Source organism: Theobroma umbraticum, unplaced genomic scaffold, assembly GCF_002168275.2.
Source record: "Theobroma umbraticum cultivar Fairchild unplaced genomic scaffold, ASM216827v3 scaffold_30.0, whole genome shotgun sequence".
Lineage (NCBI taxonomy): Eukaryota > Viridiplantae > Streptophyta > Magnoliopsida > Malvales > Malvaceae > Theobroma > Theobroma umbraticum.
This window is the reverse complement of record NW_018397254.1, coordinates 4,353,211-4,375,538: the sequence shown is the minus strand read 5'-3', so window position 1 is coordinate 4,375,538 and position 22,328 is coordinate 4,353,211. Positions and strand designations below refer to the sequence as shown.

Below are 22,328 nucleotides of genomic sequence, written 5' to 3'. Positions count from 1 at the left end.
AAAATTAATTGTATAATTTGACCTTTTAAATCTCATTCATTAATCCATATTAATACATCTTTCATTATGTTTGTAACATCATTTGGAATAACTAGAATGACCATTCTTTTTTATACAATGAATTGTTGGGTTTGGATAAAAAATTTTAAATTTGAGTTATGACATTCATTTTGTTAAGAAATAAAATAAAAAAGAATAAGATCTCTTTTACTATATCATATAATTGAATCCGGACAAAAAACCTTAAATTTAAATAAAATTTTAAAAAATTTTGTTTTATTTTATCGTATAGCTCACTATGAATTCAAACGTTACATTTATTCTTAAAACGTTAATAAATTTGATTTATAGTTGTAATTGTTACATTTATTCTTAAAACGTTAATAAATTTGATTTATAGTTGTAATTGTTAAACTAATTGATTTATTTTTTTTAAGTTTTTGAATTAATTAATTGGTTTAACTTAGCATAGTTGGCAAATATATTAGACCTTCCGCCATTACATAAAAAGGAAAAAGACATTCTTTTGTTTAAATTGGCCTTCAATTCTTCTTTGTTTTCGTACACACAAGCCAACGACTAAAAATAAATTGAACGCGGCGGAGATGGTGAGATTTAGGGATTACGGGGGCCCCGAGTGGGGTCCATGATGAATCAGTTGGTCAACGACCAAAGACAGAGTCCCCGATATGTGGGGTCCACACAAGTTACTCGACCTTTGATCTGATGTCATCTTTGTCGGATAACCTTTTTCAGCTTTTATCAACATCCGTTTTTTTTTTTATTTTGTCTCAGCTCGTACAAATTATTTTTACTTTAAATGTACTAATTCATTTAAATATTTTTTCATATATATATATATATAGGTTTTATATTTATTTAAGTAATTAAACAAGTGCTGCTTATAGTTAAGTCATTCGTACGAGTTTAACTATGTTATATAATTTTTAATACAATAATGTACAAATTTTTATATTTCATTATGAGTCAATGATTGAATATGATGAAAATCTACAAGAAATTCATAACGTTGAATTTTGAGCTAATGATCATATGTTTTTTCTATTTTTTGAGTTCAACTCATTTTAAGATATTTTAAAAAAATTATATTCAATGCATCATCATGTAAAATACCACCGAAGTATCTCATAAATGTATAAAAATAAAATTTTAAAAAATTAAAATAATGAATATTTTTTTAAAAATTTTTAACTTTTAATAATGTTTTATTCTCAATTAATACATAAAATTAAATCATATATCGACAATGCATCATCAAACTTAAATTCAAATAAAAAATTATTTCTGTTTTTTTTTTATAATATGGTTGAATTATTTGTGGGAAAAAGGTAAGGGGTTGGCGCGCTCCCTTTGGACAAACATAAATTTGTCTTGTTAAGGCGAATAAATAGGCAAGTTGTGGTCTTTTTCTCGCATTTGAATTGTTTAGTTGCCTGATGTAGACACTCAGCAGCGGTCTTCTAATGCCCTTTTTCTCTCCCTTTGTTTTCTTTCGGAGCATCCTTTTCCCATTTTCACTACGACTCCTATCATGCACCAATCAATGTTTTTCTTTATTTATTTTAATTTTATTTGAGCTTAAAGCAATGTCACCTTCTTTTCATTCATTGCAATAATAGACTATACAAGATTATTAAGTTCGGATCCTCCAAATCGCAATCTCATATCGTGACGCTTCATTAACAACTCATCTAAATTTTAATACAAATATATGTTCTAACACAAAATTAAATAAATATATGTACACAATAAATAAAAGTTTTAAATAATAAAAAATTAATTCTCTAGATTATGTCAACTTATTATTTTCGCACAAACTTTTAATTCCTAGCAAAAAATTAAAAAACATTAGATTTAATGTCAATTGATTTTTTTGTCCATGTGATAGGCAAAGTGGCTTTGATATCATAACCATGTAATATGACATATGATAGGTGTGAAAAGGAGAAAATGATAAAAAAATCTTTTTAAATTATCACATGATCACATTATTATGCTTTATGAATTGAAAATATTAATTACGGTTGAGTTTAATTATCATTTGTTTTTAGTTATAGTTTAAAAGTTACTTGGATACAATAAAAGAATAATTTTTTATGCAAATCAAATGATAAAGATTGTTTTAATATATAAAAAAAAAAACTCCATTGTATACTATTATATAATTCATGGTGTTTTATTTTTTTGTTATTTAAGTCAAAACAAAATGAGATGATCAAAGTCATGTATCCAGCTTTTATGTTGAAGTTCTTGAGTTTTATTCCAAAAATTTTTAGGAATTCTATTCATTAAGAGATATTATAGTGGAATAATTATTTTCTTTTAGAGATTATTCAATCTCTATTTCATTCAAATGTTAAATTGATGACTTGGTATCTAGTCTATATAACGAAGCATCAACCTGTGAAAAAAGAAAGTAAAGAGAATATTTAATTACAGCAGCACCATTTATTAATTAAATAGTAATTTAGTTTAAGCAGGACTCTTTATTTTGATGACAGCTTTAAAGAAAAAATAATTCTTTAATTTTATTCTCATTTTATTTATTTATTTATTTTTTGTGTGGATTCGAGTAATGTCACATCAAATTAGTGCAAATAAAAGGATTTTTCTTTTTCTTTTGTAAATTACTTATAATGGATAAACAAAACATAGCTTATGTTCGAGTGAAATTGTTATTTTATTTAGAGTAAGACAAGTCTCCTTAAAAGACAACTTTTTGTCAATTCAATTGGCTTTAGAGTATTCCTCAAAGACTCAAACTCCACTCGATTACTACGTAAACAAGTTAAATAAATAAATTAAAAATGTTCAAATAGACTTAAAAAATAGCAATTTGCAAAGACAAAGTCTTGGAAAAAAGTTCAATCATGAAGAAATACAAGTTCCTAAATTATTAGAAAAAAAAAAAAGCAACAAAGATCCCCCAACAACACATGCATCTTTGCATTAGTTGGCGGCCAAAACAGTTTCTTAATTTCTTATTAAGTTAATATAACATGATAAATTTAATAATAATTCATCGGTTCTCACTTCGAGGAATAAGAAATTTAAATTTTATATTATTATTATATCTAAATTTTTTTATGTGAAAATTAATTGTTTAGTTAAAAAAAAAGACTAAACAATTTAAAGAAAAAGTGATTTAGAAGCTGAATCTTTGAAAAGTGATAAATTTTTTTAAAGTTGTATTTGCATATAGAATACATCTCAACTACCTTTAATTTGTCAATTACATATATAAAAGAAAACATGGCTTTGATTTGATGCAAATATATATATATATATATATATTATACTAATTGGAACAGCTTTAACTTTAATATTAAGTAATTGACTCAACTCCAAGAATTAATTTTTTTTCTTTGTCAAAAAATGTTATTTTTCCAATATTTAACTTGGGGAGGCACCATCGTACCTTAGCTTTCTTTACAAATTACACGAATTAATTGGATTTTTGGTTTTGGCTTATCTTTCAAGTCTTTTTCTCGTGCATGGTAGCGACCACGACAATCTTGACCTGCCACCAAAGGAAAAAATCTATTCTTCTATTGTTTCATATTATTTTAACTAAACAGCTACTTTTCTGCCACAAATAAAATAATGCAAGATCGTCAAATGGGGGAACTGATGTTGAAAATACTAGAATTTATTGTGCAATTTAATCAATAGATATAAAATTACTAACATGGTTAGCAAATTATATCTTTTTTCCATAATACTATAATACCATTTTTTCTTTAATTTAAGATTAAAGAAACCTATTAACTTAAACATAAAACCGATTTAATGATACGTGTATATATTTTTATATATTAAACAAATCAGAGTTCAAATTCCTTTTTTCTCAATATGAAATAGTCAAAGACAAGATGATTTTTATATGATATGAATGTGAAACATGGACAAGCGTGTTCTTTAATTTCTCTTGGTTAACTGCTAGTTGACTCCTGCTGGTTGAGATTAGTCTACCGCTTTGATTTTCAGTTGTTTAAACAGAGATCACTGTTTTTAAGCAACACATATAAATAAAGATCGTAGAAGAAGAATAGTTTTAAAACGGAGATGCAGACATTGAGTGATTGAGAGAGAGAGAGAGAGAGAGGGTAGGTGAAGGATGGGGTCAAGTGCATCCTACGAGAAAGAAATAAACGGGCATTGACTTTGTTTTCTATTACGTGCCGTTGAGGATTGGGAGTGCATTTTACCACTAATAATAATATATTTTTGCATAATGTTATTCATCAACTCTCTCTCTTGCACTCAATTAATAAAGAAAAAAAAAAACCCCAAAACAGAGAAAAGATTTGGGAGAATTTTCTTTCTGCTTCTTTTGAAATTTTCTTTATGGAATTTGAATTGGTTGCACAATCACTTTAATTCCTGGAATCTCAAATAGAAGTTGGACCTAAATTTTATTTGAATATTCCCATGTCAAAGCAGTGGCAATTGAACCTATAAAAAAGGACCCGTATCTTCATGAAATCTCAAAATATTTTAAAAACATTGCAACTTTGATTGAGATTATCGACCTAAAACATATTAATTAATTCAAAATTTACAACAAATTTAGCTAAAAATTCTCTATCATTTTAAACTTATAATCATAAAGGGTATGATGCAAAATATATGATATTGAAGAAAGGGATTGATATTGCGAACGATGATTATGTGGATCACTTTGGAACCATAAAATTTAAAAAATTTAAGTTAAAGGGTGGATCAAGATGACCACTTTGTTGCTTAATTGTCAATTGCCTAGTGTGGGTTGCTTTGACCTACGATTTTTAGGGTTTATATATATATAAACAACTAAATAAAAATAAGGAGGGAGCTGAGAAACTAAAATCATTGATTAGTCATAATTAATAACTTCTCTTCAAGTACATTATAGTGAGCTCATTGACCCCATGAATTGATTAGCATGCTTGATTAGGTTTTCTTCTTTTTTATGGGTATTTGAATTCAAACTTTTGATAAGCACACGTTGGCCACCTAACCCACCCTCCCCAATCATCAAAACTTTTTCTGGGTTGAATTAGGAGAGACTTCATTATGTCTGCATGGGCTTGGGAGGCATTCATTGATTCAAATTCGAATCATAAAATCCATTGAATTTGATTATTTCGGACCGTTTTTCAATTTTAGTAAGAAAAAAAAATAATATATTCGATTAAATTTGATTGTTTAAAATTTATAATCCAGTTGATTGAAAATCAATCATTAATAATTTTTTTATAGGAATATAATCAATGTTTTTTTAATATACAAATAAAATATCTCAATCTAAATTGAAATAATGAATCTAATAGATCAAGATAATTTAGTTTCGATTTTTTTATTTTTTATTATAATTTAAACAATTTTTGATTATTTTTAATAAAAATTCGATTGATTCCATTTTTAAAATTTTAAAATCAAACCGATTAAATATTCATGTTTAGACATTGATATCATTGAGCATAAAAAGTTCATTTGTTCCAGACATTAATAAATTCAGAACAAATCTGGTTTTAACTCGCAAGGTCATCCAAACTTGAGTGAATAAATTATGATTATGATAACGGGGAGACATATAAAAACTGGGGACTAAAGGCTAATGGGCACATGCCCTTTATCGAAAGTCAAAAACAAGGAAAACGTCAGCATCGAAAAGAGCATTGCAGTGTAAATCCCTAGCAAGCCCAAAACGAATTGAGATTGACTAACAAGGAAGTTAGATTCTAAGAATCTAAAGAAACGGAGGGTAATGGACCTCCTCAGAGTCCATGGACTGCTGCCCGTTTGATCTTATAATTAGACCTTGTCCGGTTGTCCCCCTGGGACGCATCAAAACCGACCATTTTGACTATCACCAGAACGATTTTGAGCAAACCCAAAGTTCTGATTGAATTTGATTCTGGACCACAAAGACTTGAAACTCGATATAGGTTTAAGCCTCTGCCAGAGGTAGGGAGGAAATGAAGAAAAACTATGGAGTGGACGGCAACTGCCCTCTGCCCCATGCTTGAATCAATTGTCAAAACCAACTAAAGCTTTGCTTTCTTATTGACTATGGCTTCTTTATTCCAGAATCTTGCAGAGGCACAAGTCAAGGATTATGTGCCCATGGATATTTTCTGGTTCACTATCCGCATGCCTTTGACAAAGCAAAATCTAGTAATATTTGGCATCTTATTCAAATATCTGCTTTGCATCTGCCTTTTGTTTTTTTTCACCGTATCAGCAAAGCTCCCCTCGGGAGGTTACCAGCAATTTTTCGTTGGATGACATTGTTTGTCAGGTTCTTTGTTCGCTACACAGCAACAAATGAACATAAAACACTTGGTAGCAGGACAAAATGTTCTGAAGCCCTTTTGTAGTTTTATGACTGTACGAGGCAAATTTTTATGCGTATTTCTCAACCATTTGTCAGGTAGTGTTTCCAGAGTCGTATCAAAAGGTTTCGGGGGTATATCAAACGTTTAAGGTTCTAAAACTGCAGAACTCCATCACAAAGGGAAGGTGATATGATACTGCAAATTATTCCCGGAAACTACATGAACCGTCACTACGTCCTCTGTGTTCATGACTAGATGTAGATGATCGTTGTCAAAATTATAGTTTTTTTTCCCTTTTAATGGTTTGAATTAAATATCTCTACCTAAACCCTTAGCCCCCCAAATGACAAATGGAAATACTCTTGAATGCTATTATAATTTACGAGTAGATATTTCAAAAGAGGACAACCTCGGGTGACTGAAATTTGAGTTGGGCCTAAAAGTCTTGAAAGTACCATGTCCTTCCTGAAGGGTGCATCACATCCTCGAGCACCCTCTGGAGACACTGATCAGCACAAAGTTTATACTGATCTTAAACAAGTTGACATATAATCATAATAAAAAATCACAAGTGACACGAAAGATTCATCTGGATGGCATCAGAATTCTGGATTCAAAATGTCCTGCAGCGGACCTCAAAAACTCTTTGGCAACTACATGGAGTATAATTTCACATCTGAGCCAGATTTTGATTCCATAGCGTCTCACAGCCATTGCACTAGTCCAATAATTCATTATTAAACATGCTTTAATTCCATGGTATTGCTGTGAGAGAAAGGTTATCATTCATATGGATCCTTTAGTTCATGATGAAGATTTTCGTTTTCTATTAAGGAAACAAAGAATGATTGAAAGAAGTCTTTCCATCTTTTCTCCCTTTAAGATGCGAAACGGTCAAAAACATATTGACAAGTAATCATTTTGATAATCACACATGGTGTGTGACTGGCTCAAAACTGACCTGTCCTTATATCTCTATCTAGAGCATCTGCGTTGAGGGTCCCGGGAAGCTCTCTAAAATCTTCATTGAAGATGGAATATGCACTGTAAGTGTTGGAAAGAAAAAGATAAGTTGCCATGGAAAAAAACATAAGCAGTCCATGTTGTTTAAAAAGAATGTCACATTCTAGGAGGGTTTAGAAACTAAACAAAGACCTAGAAACTAAACAAAGACCCAAAAACAACCACTATGATAAACCACAAGAGGTTCCATCGCATGAATTACATTACAATACGATCGTTTCCATGCTCAAGAAAATCATCTAATTCTTTCTCCACAAATATCTTTGGTAAAAAATAATAAAAGAAGTTAAGAAAATATTATTTCAAACAAAATTTTCATTTAATGGTTTGTTCAAAAGAGTTAGGGGGAGTCAGGGACCTAGGTCCTATAAACTACTGTGACAATTTTACCATCAGACCAGGTGTCAGAGTCATGTAATAGATATTTGTTTCAACACAAAATTTCTTGCTTTTATCTCCATGTTTATGTTACAAGCTTTTGCTACCATAGATTATAGAGTCAAGACAATACCTGACATCACCAGGTTGCCGCCGTCCAAGATTCAGGAAAATTATACAAAAGCCAGTACCAAGTATCTGAGCAAAAGAAGGGCAAGAGAAGATATGAACATCTTTTGTAATGCAAATGATCCGGATAATCAAAATAAATTTACATTGAATGTGTGATAGGTTGTCTGTGTCTTTCAATAATCTTAGTCCTCATCTCTGAATTTGCATTGCTTTTTGTTTTATGTAGAATAAATTTGATCCAAATAGCAATAGCATGGACAATTTAGAAATCTTTTCCCTTCCACAGGTTTCTGGCTAATACACTTCAAACATATACAAATTATAACATCAGATTCGCTATGAGCATCAGAAGTTATTGTTCAAATCCTCTTACAATTTTTTTAAGGTAACAGCAAGAAAAACAAGTATTTTCTTCTAGTTCTCCTTTAGATGAATAAAATGTAGACACCCAATCTAATACACTCAAAAAAATTTAATCTAATATATTAAGTCAACCAAATGAAACATCTTTCTACAAAAATATGACCTCAATAACCACAACAACCTCTATTTTATTTCTACTGCATCAAAGAAGAAACCAGTATTCCCCAGTGTTTGGTGGGAGATACAAAGAATTTGGGTACGAGTCTAACTAAACCATACAGCCCCACTTCCCAAAAAGAAAAAGCAGATACTGTGCAATATACATAAAGAGTTGTACTTAAGATACAAAAGCCAACTTACATATAATGGTCCAAGATCCCATTTATGAGCAACAGGTGCCAATATAAACCATAAAATAATAAGAGCCCATGCCTTAAGACTGAGAGAAAATACTGCTATTAAAAGGATATCTGCAAAAATACATAAGGGATGGTCAACCAGTGACGTGTTAGTATTTGGCAAAATAACAACAGCTCAATTTAACTTGATTCTCACCAGGAAGCTTCAATCTATTATGTAAAAAAGAGTAAAGCTTCTTCTGCCATCGGCTTGTTGACTGCGGAAGCTGAAATTTCTGTTCAAGAATTGAGGAAAAACAAAAATATCAACTAAAACACTTGATTTATCAAAGTGCATCCAAGCTCAGTTTAATGACAATGTTAATTAAGTCATACCAGATCTTCATCATCGTCATCAATATCGTGTCCAACTGGCGGCTTTGGTTTCACAGCAACAATGAGGGAATCTAAACAATTGATAGAAAGTGCTGACATATCAATAGCAAAACACTAACCAGGACCAAAGAACATAAACAGGGAGATAGCTGCAATAGGCATGATAAGAAAGTTACTTTGTTCCCAAAATATCAAACACTCCCAGTAATTTAAAGAACATTGGTTTTCAATTATAAAAGTGAGGGTACTTGGGAAGGGACTGGTTCCTTCCCCCACCCCACTAATGATACTAGTACATAGTGAAAGCAAACTACAGAATCAAAAAATATTGTTAAAAGGCAAGATCTATACCACCATCATTGAGTTGAATATAAATGTCATCCCCATCTTCATGGTCATGCAATACCTTCCCTCGCAAGATAAGCTTCAAATTTTCTACCGGGAAATGATTCTTTCCAGCAATCAATTTTCTCAAATCAAGAACCTAATTTTGATAACATAAGATGAGCACATCATAAATATGTGTGATGGATGGTACTAAAATTTTTTTAATCAAGCATGCTTTCTCATGACTATGCATACAAACTAATACCATCAAAATGAAAATGAAACCTAAGATGCCCTTAATGTTTTTGGATGCTCAGAAGTGAAGCAAAGAATCACTTTAGAATCTATCTTGGAAAAGTAAAATTACACTACAATAATGTGTAGGCTCTATGGACCTTAATGTTCAAGGTACATCTACAAGACCTCAATAGATATTTAAAAAGTTGCAGTCCTTTCTACAAGCATAGACATCTCAGACTGCATGTCAATTTTCTCGCTTGCAAGCACCTAGGACTCTCTCATTCCAGTATGAGAACTAAAGTGTAAAATAATGCTTAACTGACCCAGCACACACTCATGACTATATTACTGAATCATCAACTAATTTGTTTAACTTTAAGATACAACAGTAACCAAATATCAAAGGCTTAAATGGTTCAACCATAGAAATTAGACTTAAAAGTCAGATTTGTAAACAAATTTAACTCCCTCAATCTTATCTTAGCCATGATACCCCACATTAAATCTTACAATTTTGTTGTAAGCAAAAGGACTATTATAATTCAGTAAGATCACAACCAAAAAAAGATGCAAAAAGCAAAAAACATGAAAACACACAGAATAAAACATACTCTGATAGAAGAAGGGACATGAAGGCTAGTAGGGCGAGCAGGGCCAATGGTTTTGAGAGTAATTTCCGCCATCTGATCATGTTTTCCATTGGTTTCCTCTACAATCTCTTCCATTCTCATATCATTACCTGATCTCTAATGGGTATGGATGAATTTACTCTCTTTCGTTAATTTGTAGGAAAACAAAAAAATTCAAAGACCCAAATCTTGTCGAAAGCTCCAAGCTTTAACTTTGTTCTTTATGGCCTTTTCAAAGTCCTCACCGTGGGAGAGTTCTCGGATGAAAGCTTGAAACTTTCCCAAATACACTGGATCTGCCCAGGAGACTAGACCGACCCGACTCTCTTTCTGGTTTAGAGAATGAAAATATTAAAATGGTATCATATAGTTATTTGTTATAATTAAAAATTAAAAATTAATTATTAAAATTTTTTTAAATTTAAAAATAATAAAAATAAAATAATAACAACACTTACTTGATTTGATTTGGTAAGGTTATAAATCAAAATTTAATTATTGAAATGTTTTTTGAAATTTGAAGATGATGAAAATAAAATAATTTTAAAATTTAAAAAATAAAAAAAAATAATTATAAAAAAATATTTAAAAAGAATAAAAAATTATTTAAATATATAATTTTGAATAAAATGGAGAGAGTTAAGTCAATAACTCTTTGAATCATAATCATAATTCAATTCTATTTAATAATTCAAATTATATTATATTTTTTATATCTTGCTTATATGATTGTTAGACTTGATTTGTATTTATTGAGTCACATTCGCATATCTAATTTTAATAATCATTAACTTATTATAAGGAATAATATGTAACGGTATTATTTTTAATCGAAGACCCAAATTAACTTTTTTTTTAAAAAAATTAACCGACCTGTCAGTAGAAGAAAAGCAGTGTGCCCATGGGATGAATTGACCAATGATTTCATCCTATTTTTTTCCCTAATCAAACGTGGCATTTGCATACTACGTTTTGTTTGAAAAGAGTTTACTTTTAACAGTAAAACTATACGAGGACAAGAAAAAATGTCACATGAAAAGAAAAACAGCAGCATGTCTTTGTGACTCCGGTCTTAGGATGAGGCTTTCGTTGCCTACCATTCATACAAGATAAAACCAGGCAGAAACCATACACACCCAAACTTCCCTTATTTCATTTGCCCTTTATAGATTTGCAGCCAACCAAAGGCAAAAGCCCATAAACAAACAAAGATAACACAATAACATGGCACTGAGAATGTGGGCTTCTTCCACTGCCAATGCACTCAAAATCTCTTGTTCCTCCAAGGCTCACCTCTCCCCTGCATTCTCCCCCTCCAGATGCTTTTCCACTGGTACCCCTTTTCTTCTACTTTATCTTTTAGCCACTATTTTTATGGAATGTAAGGATTGTGATATGGGAAAAATGTGGTGGATTTTGCAGTTTTGGATGGGTTCAAATATGCCAATTCACATGAGTGGGTGAAGCATGAAGGTTCAGTGGCTACCATTGGCATCACTGACCATGCTCAGGTTATTCCCTTCTTTCTTCCCTTAATCAACAACTTTTTCTCCCACTAATATTATCCTGGAAAGATGCATTTTTATTAAGTGGTTACTTCAGTAATTTGAATCCAATAGTATATTTTAGTACAGAATGTTTTGTCCGTATGAATTTGCTCTTCAAGGTGAAATTTCTCTAATGGCTATGTTGTGGCCGTATGCTGACCTCAGAATGAGTTGGTAATGTCCTCGTTGGTTTTTACTTAGGATTTTGACTCTCTGGGTACTTTAGGTGCACTAGCAGTTGTTGGGCAAACTGTAGCAGGATGCAAGTACAGACCTGGATTTGAAGAATATGGTAAGAATATAAAGGAAGGAATGGAAAATTCAAAATACGAAACTGTAACAGACTTCAATTCGCCAAGAACCCTAAAAGTCTTGAGGATTAGAATTTGTTTAATCTGAAAATGGTGTGATATAACATGTTGATAGTACAAATAAACCCTTATTATCTGTTTGGGGATATACAGACTTTACTTTGACATGATTGTTAATAGTAGTAACATGTTTCTGAATTATTATCTTTAAATGACACTTGCACTATATATTTATTTTTAAAAAACATTCTGCGTGCACGCGTGTATATATATATATATATATACCACAACTTCATACAAATCATTTGTTCTTTTTCCCTTTATCGCACAATGCAGCAGATTCATCTAAGGAACTTACAACATTACATGATCTACTACTGTTTACAGGACCATCTGGGAGAAGTAGTCTTTGTGGAGCTGCCAGAACCTGGTGGTTCAGTCAGCCAAGGCAAAGGCTTTGGAGCTGTGGAAAGTGTTAAAGCAACCAGTGATGTCAATTCCCCAATCTCTGGTGAAGTTGTTGAGGTTAATTCCAAGCTTACTGAAGCTCCTGGCTTGGTAATTCTCTCAATTCAACTTCAACTGCTATTCTTGATGCTGACGAACTATAGGAAAAACAAAAAAAACATTTGTACTACTTCCTTTGGTTTCTGCTTTTGGCCTTCGCTTATCAAGGAAAGATATAAACTATAAAGCATAATTTCGTTTGGGGTACTGAAGTCTAACATCTTTCCTTTCCTGTTGAAGATCAATTCAAGCCCATACGAAGACGGATGGATGATCAAAGTGAAGCCAAGTACCCCATCAGAACTAGAATCCTTGATGGGTCCAAAGGAATACACCAAATTCTGCGAGGAAGAAGATGCTTCCCACTAGAACTTTGTACCATAATTTCACTTCTGTAACGGAGTAAGGTTTCACAGCTTCTATGTTATTCATAATTATCACAGGACAGCAAGCTCCAACTTTGCAAAAATTTGCTTCCCTTTCTTACATTATATTTTTCAAAAGCCTTTTTCCCTTCCTCTCTATTTTTCCTCGGTTTCGCTTCCTTACATGAATTGCATTTATCCTACAGTGTATTGAATTCCATATAATCCATTGTCATAATGTTTCTTGAAAATTGGGCCTTTAACAATAAAGAATTTACAATTAGACCCAACATAATTAACAGCCCATTCAGGCAAGTACAATTATATTCAATCTCAAGTCGATAGAAGCTTCGAATTTTATAAAAACATGATTAAACTTTGAAATTATTACTTGAATCTATATCTGAAATTTAAATATTAATCGTTAAATACCCAAATCTATTAAATATCTAATTAAAATAAATTTAAAATTCAATTTTTATGTATTTCATTCAAAAACCTAATCAACCTTTTCTTTTGTCTCTTCCTTGAATATATTGCAAAAGAAATTGTAAGTTTTGAAATCCAACAAATAACTTTAGTAAAATTAATAAACATATAAAACATTATTCTGAAAAAAATGAATAAGTTAATTGCTTTATCTGAATAAAATGAATGCAAATAAGTTACTGATGAGACCTTATAACGTTAATTTCTCTTAAATAACAACAGCAACCTGCAAAGATCCAAAGAAACATCTTTCCTGTAAAATTGATCGGTTATTGGGGAATTGATATATTTGGTTGTTAGTATAATCTTTCATTGCCGAATGGGTATCAGATTACTATGAAAGTGCCAAGAAGAAGAGTTGGCCAGATGCAATGTGTCTTATTAATCTAATGCTCTCTCTTCTGCTGGATTTTCATTTGCTGTTACTGGTACTACTACTACTTTTCTGGTTTTCTTGTCCAAAGGCACGAAAGACAAAACGGCACAAATCAAACATCTGGTACTTTGGAATTCATTTTTAATGGTTTTCCATCGAAGAGATCGAAGGGAGCCGAAAGGTTATCATCACATTCAAGTGAGGAAGCTGATCAGTAATCCCTCCTTAATGTTCTTGGCTAACTTACCTTTGAAGATTAATGAGATATGCATATACAAAGTCAATATCCTAATCTGATTAAATCAATGACAGTATCATAATGTAACAGAATTACATTAATTTAACTTATAATGCATACAAATTCTGTAATTATGTTAAAAGAGATAACATTTGTTAAGTGTAAGATTTTCATTTTTATTGGATTATTATATTATTATACTGATTAATTTTCAACTAAAGAAAGTCTTAAAGTGAATTGATATTGCAGAAAAGCTCATTAGGTACTAATACTTGATGATGATAACAAAATTACAACTGGAGTTACTACTCTACAAGGAAGCAGGAGAAGATCGATTGATTCTTGGTGCCTGGTGATGAATTTTGCAGGCCTAAGATTGTTGGTGTTATGTGTGACTGATCAAGGGAGCTTGATGACTCTTGCAAGGCAGTGGTCCGTTGGGGTTGGCCCAGGTAACTAGATAAAGTCTGCAACGGATAAAGTCCAACAGATTGATCAACAAAGTTTATCAGAAAATGATGGTATTGTGTGTGAAAAGAATTTTTTCCACAGGAATTCTGACTCACTTGTAGTTAAGGAGAAAATAATGAAAGAAAATGGAGATCTGAAGCTTCGCCAGCTCAGATCCAGGGCAAATTCTGATTCCTCCTCCAAAGGGGAAAAAGGCTCCTGGTTTGGGTTTATGGTTCTACATGCAAGAAACAGCCGTAACGTTTTATACTGTGAAAAAATGAAAAATGTAAAATTCATTGAGATATAGTAAATTACTTACATCCCATCTTGAAGGAAGAAAATCTTTTGGGTTTTCATAATTTTCAGGGTCCATGTGAACTGCCCTGGTCCAAACCATAACTTTCCAACCTTTTGGTATGAAATAACCTGGAGATCAATGCTCTTTGCATTTGGTGAGATAGGAAGTTGAAAAATGAAGAAAAATGACCTAGGAATCAAACACTATACCATTGATGTTAGCATCAGCTTTTGCCACCCGAAAATTGGCAAACAGGAGATTAATCATTCTCAATGTCTCCTTAATCACCTGAATCATAAGAACATCATTTAAAACAACAATGCCAATGCTCAGTATGCATAGAATGTCCTACAGGAACAAAAAAAGCATCATGCCTTTGAAAGATATTCCATTTGTCTTATTTCCTTGAGATTCAACCCCTTCTGTCCAGATGGTCTTCTCCTTAAAATTTCCTCCTGCTCTTCCTGCAAATGAAAACAGACTAATTTTGGCTCTTGTGCTGGCTGATACTGATAAAGAACTTCCAAGTTATAATTCGTAATTAAAAACTCCTTGAGAAAACACTTCCACCACCACCTTAGCTTTTTGTAGTGTGTCTGGATTGTCATGAAGAAATATGGTTGCCCACGTAACAGCAGAGGCCGAGCTCTCATGACCGGCTACCAGGAACAGAAGCAGTAGATTAACTATATCCTCATCTACCAACTTCTGGCCCTTTTCATCTTCAACTTCCATAAACAGATCGATCACGCCTTTCTTTTCATTAATTGGGTCACGACCAATCTTATTCCTTGCTCTCCTTTCATCCAGGACACCTTGAACGATCTTAACTAGCATTTTCCTTGCCTGTACAAAGCATCAAATATTTTTCATAATGAATACTCCTTTGTCTATCATGATAGATTAACAATTTGTTACAATGGAGAATTTTGATACGGAAATTTAAGCATTACCTTAAGAGCTTTATGGAAGGAAAAACCTGGAATATTAATAGCCATAGATATTAATCCGTTGTTCAAGTCACGGTAGTACTTCCCGGTGGAAAAACCTGGAATATTAATAGCCATAGATATAAAAAATAATAATTTTTAAAATTAAATTAAAATTGTTTGATAAATTTATTTTTTAAAATTCTTTATTATAGATAAGTTGTTTGATAAAATAATTTATATAAATTTTAATTTGATTAAAATTACTATAAAATGTATTTAATAAATTAAAAAAAATAAATCAAATAAAAAAAATGAGTGTGAAAAACATATAATTTCTCTTATAATATTATGAATTGCTGAAATATAAAAAAATATTTGTTGTTATTTTTTAAAGATTAGTTTAGAATTTATGACTTTTGGAGTTGAACAAAATTGATGTTATGTACAAGAGAGAGAACCCAACGTGGTATTAATAACGGATACAATTGGGTCAGAAAAACCATGTTTAGCCACTTATTTGACAACCTAATTTTCAATTGAAATCATCAATATTAATTCCATGCAAATCTATCAAGATCTTAATGTCTTCACCAACAAAGTTCTTTATATGAACAAAAAGATTTTACCTTTTATATTTTTTTCATATTTTTTAATAGGCTATTTATTTTTTCAAAGAATGCCACATCATTTGTTAGGTACTGTTAACTCCAATGTGAAATTCAATACTAAGAAGTTCAAGGATTCTGTAATTTCTATTGGCAAAAGAATTAAAGTCTATCTCAATTTTCTTGTAGTGCAGCCTATTGTTATGCCTAAAAAAAAATTATTTAAAATTGAGTTACCACAAACAAGTACAAATCTTTATTTTTAATTTTCATCTAATTTATTTGATTAATTATTTTAATAATAGTCAACAAATATTATATACACTAGAAAGAAGTTAAGAACAAATAAATATCACATAATTATCATATCAAACAATAAATTGAGAAATATTAAACAATCAAGAGAATTTTCAAAAGCAAAAAATAGAATGATAGAAAATAAAATGAAGCACCCGAGCATTTGACTCATTGGTTAATTTCTGCTTAAAAAAAAAGAAGAAATAATACTTAAATGTAGTTTTGAATTTTAAATTTAATTTTTTAATTTTTTTAAGAACAAAAAATCCCTGGAAGGATGATTTACGGATAGAGAGAGAGAAGAGGGAGATCGATAAGAGAGAGGGAGGGAGTATTTTTTAAAAGATGATCTTTTTTTAAAGAAAACAACTCACCTAAAGAGCTGAAGTGTTTTTAGAAAAAAAAAAGAGAAAACCCTTATTTGGAATTTTATTTAAACTCTTTTTTAATTTTTTTTTTTTAAAAGGCTAGTTTCTCACAAAATACAATTTGACTCATTTTTCTGTTTTTAAGAAGTAGATACACTAAAAATAAGCTAAGTCATATAGGCATTTAGTTAGTTTACATCAGCTGGTTAGTTACTTGTATAAATACCCTTGTAATGATTGTTTTAGTGATAAAGCAAATCATTTTTCCTTCAAACTGACTTTCTCGATCTTTCTTTCTATGTTTGTTCATCTGCTAGTTTTATCACTTGTGACCTGGAACTTTTTGTTTCTCAAATGCTGTGTTATATATAGAGAGCGCAATGCACATCGGTTGCACCACGCCATTAGCACGTACGTGTCGTGTCACTCATTTGCCATGTTCAAAGCATGGCATGAAGGTTGAAACAAGGGCACCCCTGCGCCCATGCGAAAACCCAACCAAAGTTGCCAGCAACACCCTTTCCCTGGTGCTTACCCCATGGGTATTTCAAATTACTTTTCAAAATAGCCATGGTGATTATTTTTGACCTTGAACCACGATATTATATTACTAAGAATAAGATTTTGGATCTCAAGGAAATATCCTTTTGTCTTATTATTAATACTATATATGAAGAATTGTTACAATTGGTAGTGTATTTTTAAAATAAAAAATTATATTACATAATAAAAAATTATCTTATTTCAAAAGTTATGTCACATAAAGTGACATAATGTGACTATTAGATTGCAGGTTTTCATATAAATGGTTATATCTCTTGATAAAATGACATTTAAAAGTTATGAGATAAATGAAAAAAATACCATAGCTCAAAAGTTTAAATATAAAAAGTTATTATTTCAAATTATAACTCAAAGATTATGTTTTATGGAATGAATAGTTATCTTTATATAAGATGATTATTGAAATAATATTTTTATTCAAAAGTTGTGTCTTGCAAAAGATAAAGATAGTTTTTTGATAAAATGATGCCTTAATGAAAGGATCGTGTCTTTTAAGAAGAGATATTTGAAGGTCTATATAAAGGACTTGTTACCAACTATTTTGACACATCAAATTAAAAAAAAAAACAAGAACAGAAAAATTAAGAGTAAAAAAAGTATTATGTTTTATTAACATAAACACTTAAGTTTTCATCAACTATAAAAGCATCTAATTTTTTTTTTAATTTACTTGTTGTAGAAAGTAGATTTTAAAGTCGAATAACTTTACAAACTCTCGAGTGTACTTAGCAGTCTATTCTCGTAAAGTGTAAGACGAAATTATACATTGGCTTTATTGTAAATAAGTTTTAAAGATAACGTCTATTGAAAAGTTTGTCTTGAAGTCAATTTTACTGATTGCTTAAATTCCATCTAAATCCCATTTGCACTAACAATAATGAGAAATGCTTTTTTTTTTTTTTTCATTTCACAATAAATTTCACATTTTCATTTGAAAATAATGATTTTACAAACTGAGTATGTGAAAATTCTCATAAAACTTTAGTGCAGCCCTATTTAAAACCACCAATTAATTAGTATCCACAAGAAATAAGAATATATATTAATATCATCTTGATGTTTTTTTTTTTTTAAAGTAAACTAAAGATATTGGTTGACTTTAGTAGTAGAGATATTATCCTTAAACTCTGAAATTTCAGTCCGAAACTAACTATAGTTAATCAAATGATCACTCTAATTACTAGTTCATGTCCCAGCTGGCTCGTTTAAGGAACAATATACAATGTGCTGGGAGAAAGAGGAAAGAAAAAGTAGAGATCATGAGAATAGAAGAGATCCGATAAATTAAAATACAGTGTGTATGAATTTAAGCATTTTAAATATGAGATGATAATTATTATGCGTAATGAATCAATGTATTTACAGACGAATTTTAATTAGTAAACAATTTTGATTTGTTAAAGTATATATATTAATTTCTCTTAATTTTGCATTGATTTTTATATTTATGATTTTTTTAATTGGAGTGAATTTTTGTGATATATCTCGAAGCTTAAACTATCAATCTTCTAATTTTTTAAATATTTTCTAATTTTGAATGATGAATTTTTGTTGCAAGAGATTTATATATATATATATATTAAATAGTCCGAATTACAAATTTATAAACTTATGACGAAGAAGATAATGTAAAAGCAGGCTGGCACGGATCAATTTAGATACAAATGGACGAAAGCAGAAGACGCAGAGGTCATGAGAGCTTGAGTATTTTTGCAAGGCACTTGTCTAAAGGTCTTGGGACAGGCAAGTACACAATGGGGCCTCCAGGATTGGTTTGTTCCACTCTGAAAACAAAAATAAAATGAAAAGAATACATTGGTTAATCGGTTATCTGAGAGTGATGGTTACATAGCAGACTATTTGGTTCTGTTCTTTCTTCCTTCTTGCAATTAATTTGTAAAAGCTGTCATGAAGAAGAAGAAGAAGAAGAAGAAGCCAGACTCACTTGTAGTTACGGAGAAAATAGTGAAGAAAAATGGAAATCTGAAGCTTGGTCAAGTCAGCTCCAGGGCGAATCCTGCTACCTCCTCCGAAAGGTAGAAAGGATCCTGCTTTGGGTTTTTGATTCTGCACATCAAAAGCAAAGCAAAAAACATTTCAGAACAACTACTTAATGTCTTATGTTATCATAACAATTATGATTTGTAATACACATTACTTGCATCCCATCTTGAAGGAAGAAACTCTTTTGGATTCACATAAGTTTCAGGGTCCATGTGAACACCCCTTGTCCAGACCAGAACCTTCCATCCTTTTGGTATGAAATAACCTGCAAAGAATGCTTTCCTTTCTAGACTAATTTGCAGAATTTCAAGCAAGAGAAGCTTGGGAGAAAAGTGTAAAAATGAAGGAAAATATGAGGGCAATATATATGTCGCTAACCATTGATGTTGACATCATCTTGTGCCACTCGGAAATTGCAAAATACCGGATTAGTCTTTCTCAATGTCTCATCAATCACCTAAATTATAAGAATGTCAGCTTTTCACAGTCAACGACGGTTTGACTTTTAGAAGTAAATGATCTATAGGTTGTGAAAAAAGCAAATATCCATGGTCAAATAAAGAACAAGGGACATAAAATTTACCTTTGCGGGATATTCTATTTGTCTGATATCTATAAGATTCAAACCCTTTTGTGATGGTCTTCTCTTTTAAGATTTCCTCTTGCTCTTCCTAAAAGCACTTCTTAAGCGAAATTAGTAAAATTAAACAATGGCATTTATGAACCAAAATAATCTGAAAATACCCAACAAATAAGGACCAAAAGGAAAATCAATGCCAGTTAAAAGCTGTCAATTCGCCCACATAGCAGGAAGAAGACAAAAAGCAATTCTTATGTATTCATTTCACTGAACCCTCTAAGATTACTATCTGACCCTAGCTTTCTGCAACATTTCTGGATGGTCATGAAGATAGATGGTAGTCCAGGTTGCTGCATTGGCTATGCTCCCAAACCCAGCGGCCAAGAACGATAGTAGTATGTCAGATATATAGTTATCACTGAACTTCTCAGCATTCTCATCTTCAATTTCCATGAGTAGATCGATCATGCCTCTCCTTTCATACGGATTATCACTTTTCCTCCTCCTCCTTTCATCCAGAACATCATGAAAGATCTTTACCAACATATTCCTTGTCTGATGCATCCAAAGTTTATTAAATGTTCTTTTATCTATCCAAATAAATTATTCACATCTATTTCTGTTCAGGTCTAAACAAAAGAAGGCGTGCTGTCTTAGGCATGTGATTGATAAAAAAAATTACCTTGAGAGCTTTATGGAATAGAAAACCAGGAATATTATATGCAGCAGATAATAATCCATGGTGGAAGTCATTGTGATACTTCTCCATCGACTCTCGAATAGATTCAGCACCCGATCCCATGAAGATATGTGTTAAGACGTTGAAAGTTACCCTCTCCATCTCCTTCAAGAATTCAATTGGCCTGTTCATGCTTGTCCATTCTTCCAAAGCTGTGATCACAATGTTCTCAATATATCCAATATACATGGCCAGTGCTTCATGGCCATTAATTGGAGCTGTCGTTAGCTTGCGCAAACGCCTGTGTTCTGAATTCGAAACACTGTGAAACGACTTGCTTCCTGTTAACTTCGTTATAGATATAGGGTAACCAGGAGCAAATCTTTCATCTGTCAAGATCTTCGTACATGTTTCAGGAATACAAACTATGATGCTTGGACTTCCAAACAAGCAGGACTTGTAAATTCGAGTTCTACCGTACCTTTGAACCAATTCGTTGATGAAGGTTTCAGGGTCTTTGGATCTGGAAGCTTTGAGAAAAAACCACATATTGCCTAATATAGGCCACCCCATATTACCTGGAGGAAGGGAATGCTTCCTCTCTCCCAGCCTGCTGACATAGTACCACTCATTAACTTTCCTAAGAAAACCAAACAGGAAAACATAAATTCCCAATCCAACCACAACCGCAATAATCACCGGCCAGAAATCTAAACCCATCATTGAATCTCTCTCCTTTTTCTATTGTGTCTCTTTGGTTGTGTTAGTTTCAAACTGTTTTATGTCATGGACGTATCACTCAGTTTCCCATCTGATGCAACTTTCCTCTAACGTTGCTATTATTATATGCTTCATTCTGTTAAGTCAATGTTCCAATCTTTCAAGTTATCATGCCATACGTTCACAAATGAAGAAACCATTGCAATTAAAACCAGAGGTGGATCGTAGTTATGCTGGAGGGGCGTCGTCTCTCCAAAATTTTAAAATTTTTTATTTATTCTATATATATTTTAATAACTTTTTAAAATAATTTTTATTCAATAATTAATATAAATAAAAAAATAAAATGATCTCACAAGTCCTACTCAATTCTTACTTGCTATGTTTTTTTTTCTGTTATGTGAATTTTATTTTTTATAATTTTAATTTTTAAAAATTAAAATATTATTATATAATTATCAAATATATGTTATTTAAAATTTTATCAATATATCAATTTTTTATTAATCATGATTGATATATTAATTTGTCTTATTTTAACTCTTTCAGCTTCTGGTGCAACTACATCAAGAATTTTTTCAACGATGAAAATTGTGAACATAAAACTTCGAAACAAAATAGATAATAAATTTTTTATAGATAATTTAATTGTTTATATTGAAAAAGATATTGTTAGCTGTTTTGATATGTAATCAATAATGGGTAAATTTGAATCTAAAAAGCATTACCTTTTTAAAAAATCATTATAAGATTTTTTTGTTCTTTTTTATTTACATATTATATAAAATTATTATTTAATATAAATTTTTTTATTATTAATTAAGTTTA

The 22,328-nt window shown here is 31.1% G+C and overlaps 4 protein-coding genes across 5 annotated transcripts; 1 reads left to right on the top strand and 3 right to left on the bottom strand.

The window, feature by feature from the left end:
• Positions 1–6,708: 6,708 nt before the first annotated feature.
• On the bottom strand, positions 6,709–10,494 carry LOC110418453 (ubiquitin family protein). 2 transcript variants are annotated; one of them, XM_021431189.1, is made up of 8 exons: positions 10,150–10,494; positions 9,323–9,455; positions 8,972–9,042; positions 8,793–8,871; positions 8,598–8,707; positions 7,876–7,940; positions 7,303–7,385; positions 6,709–7,106 (listed from the first exon to the last, which is right to left on the bottom strand). In XM_021431189.1, the coding sequence occupies exons 1-8, from the start codon at positions 10,267–10,269 to the stop codon at positions 7,090–7,092; spliced, it is 678 nt and encodes a 225-aa protein (XP_021286864.1). In that variant the 5' UTR covers positions 10,270–10,494; the 3' UTR covers positions 6,709–7,089. The 2 variants fall into 2 exon arrangements, with proteins under 2 accessions (XP_021286864.1, XP_089640002.1); XM_089783876.1 differs by having other exon boundaries at positions 6,709–7,385.
• A 763-nt stretch (positions 10,495–11,257) lies between these two features.
• Positions 11,258–13,056, top strand: LOC110420473 (glycine cleavage system H protein, mitochondrial). The gene is made up of 4 exons (XM_021433799.2): positions 11,258–11,500; positions 11,590–11,678; positions 12,413–12,583; positions 12,773–13,056. Exons 1-4 carry the CDS (start codon positions 11,392–11,394, stop codon positions 12,899–12,901), a joined length of 498 nt encoding a protein of 165 aa, XP_021289474.1. The 5' UTR covers positions 11,258–11,391; the 3' UTR covers positions 12,902–13,056.
• Positions 13,057–14,562: 1,506 nt separating this feature from the next.
• On the bottom strand, positions 14,563–18,380 carry LOC110423581 (7,8-epoxymelianol synthase CYP88A154-like). Its single transcript, XM_021437823.2, has 8 exons — positions 18,352–18,380; positions 17,451–17,483; positions 15,705–15,786; positions 15,328–15,597; positions 15,126–15,215; positions 14,961–15,039; positions 14,773–14,879; positions 14,563–14,688 (listed from the first exon to the last, which is right to left on the bottom strand). The coding sequence occupies exons 1-8, from the start codon at positions 18,378–18,380 to the stop codon at positions 14,563–14,565; spliced, it is 816 nt and encodes a 271-aa protein (XP_021293498.2).
• An 827-nt stretch (positions 18,381–19,207) lies between these two features.
• Positions 19,208–21,503, bottom strand: LOC110423533 (7,8-epoxymelianol synthase CYP88A154-like). Its single transcript, XM_021437758.2, is given in 8 exon segments — positions 19,208–19,301; positions 19,463–19,584; positions 19,680–19,786; positions 19,900–19,978; positions 20,105–20,170; positions 20,172–20,192; positions 20,396–20,656; positions 20,784–21,503. Coding segments are annotated over 8 exon segments (1,470 nt in total).
• Between the last annotated feature and the right edge of the window lie 825 nt (positions 21,504–22,328).

Coding starts and splice junctions, on each gene's coding strand:
- LOC110418453 (XM_021431189.1), bottom strand. CDS start 10,269: ATGAGAATGGAAGAGATTGTAGAGGAAACCAATGGAAAACATGATCAG. Junction 9,456..10,149: donor ATGTCCCTTCTTCTATCAGA/GTATGTTTTATT, acceptor TATCAAAATTAG/GTTCTTGATTTGAGAAAATT. Junction 7,386..7,875: donor CGGCAACCTGGTGATGTCAG/GTATTGTCTTGA, acceptor CAACACTTACAG/TGCATATTCCATCTTCAATG.
- LOC110420473 (XM_021433799.2), top strand. CDS start 11,392: ATGGCACTGAGAATGTGGGCTTCTTCCACTGCCAATGCACTCAAAATC. Junction 11,679..12,412: donor GCATCACTGACCATGCTCAG/GTTATTCCCTTC, acceptor TACTGTTTACAG/GACCATCTGGGAGAAGTAGT. Junction 12,584..12,772: donor TTACTGAAGCTCCTGGCTTG/GTAATTCTCTCA, acceptor TTCCTGTTGAAG/ATCAATTCAAGCCCATACGA.
- LOC110423581 (XM_021437823.2), bottom strand. CDS start 18,380: ATGGGATTTAGATGGAATTTAAGCAATCA. Junction 17,484..18,351: donor AGATGGAATTTAAGCAATCA/GTAAAATTGACT, acceptor CCATGGGGTAAG/CACCAGGGAAAGGGTGTTGC. Junction 14,880..14,960: donor AGCTGATGCTAACATCAATG/GTATAGTGTTTG, acceptor ATTGATCTCCAG/GTTATTTCATACCAAAAGGT.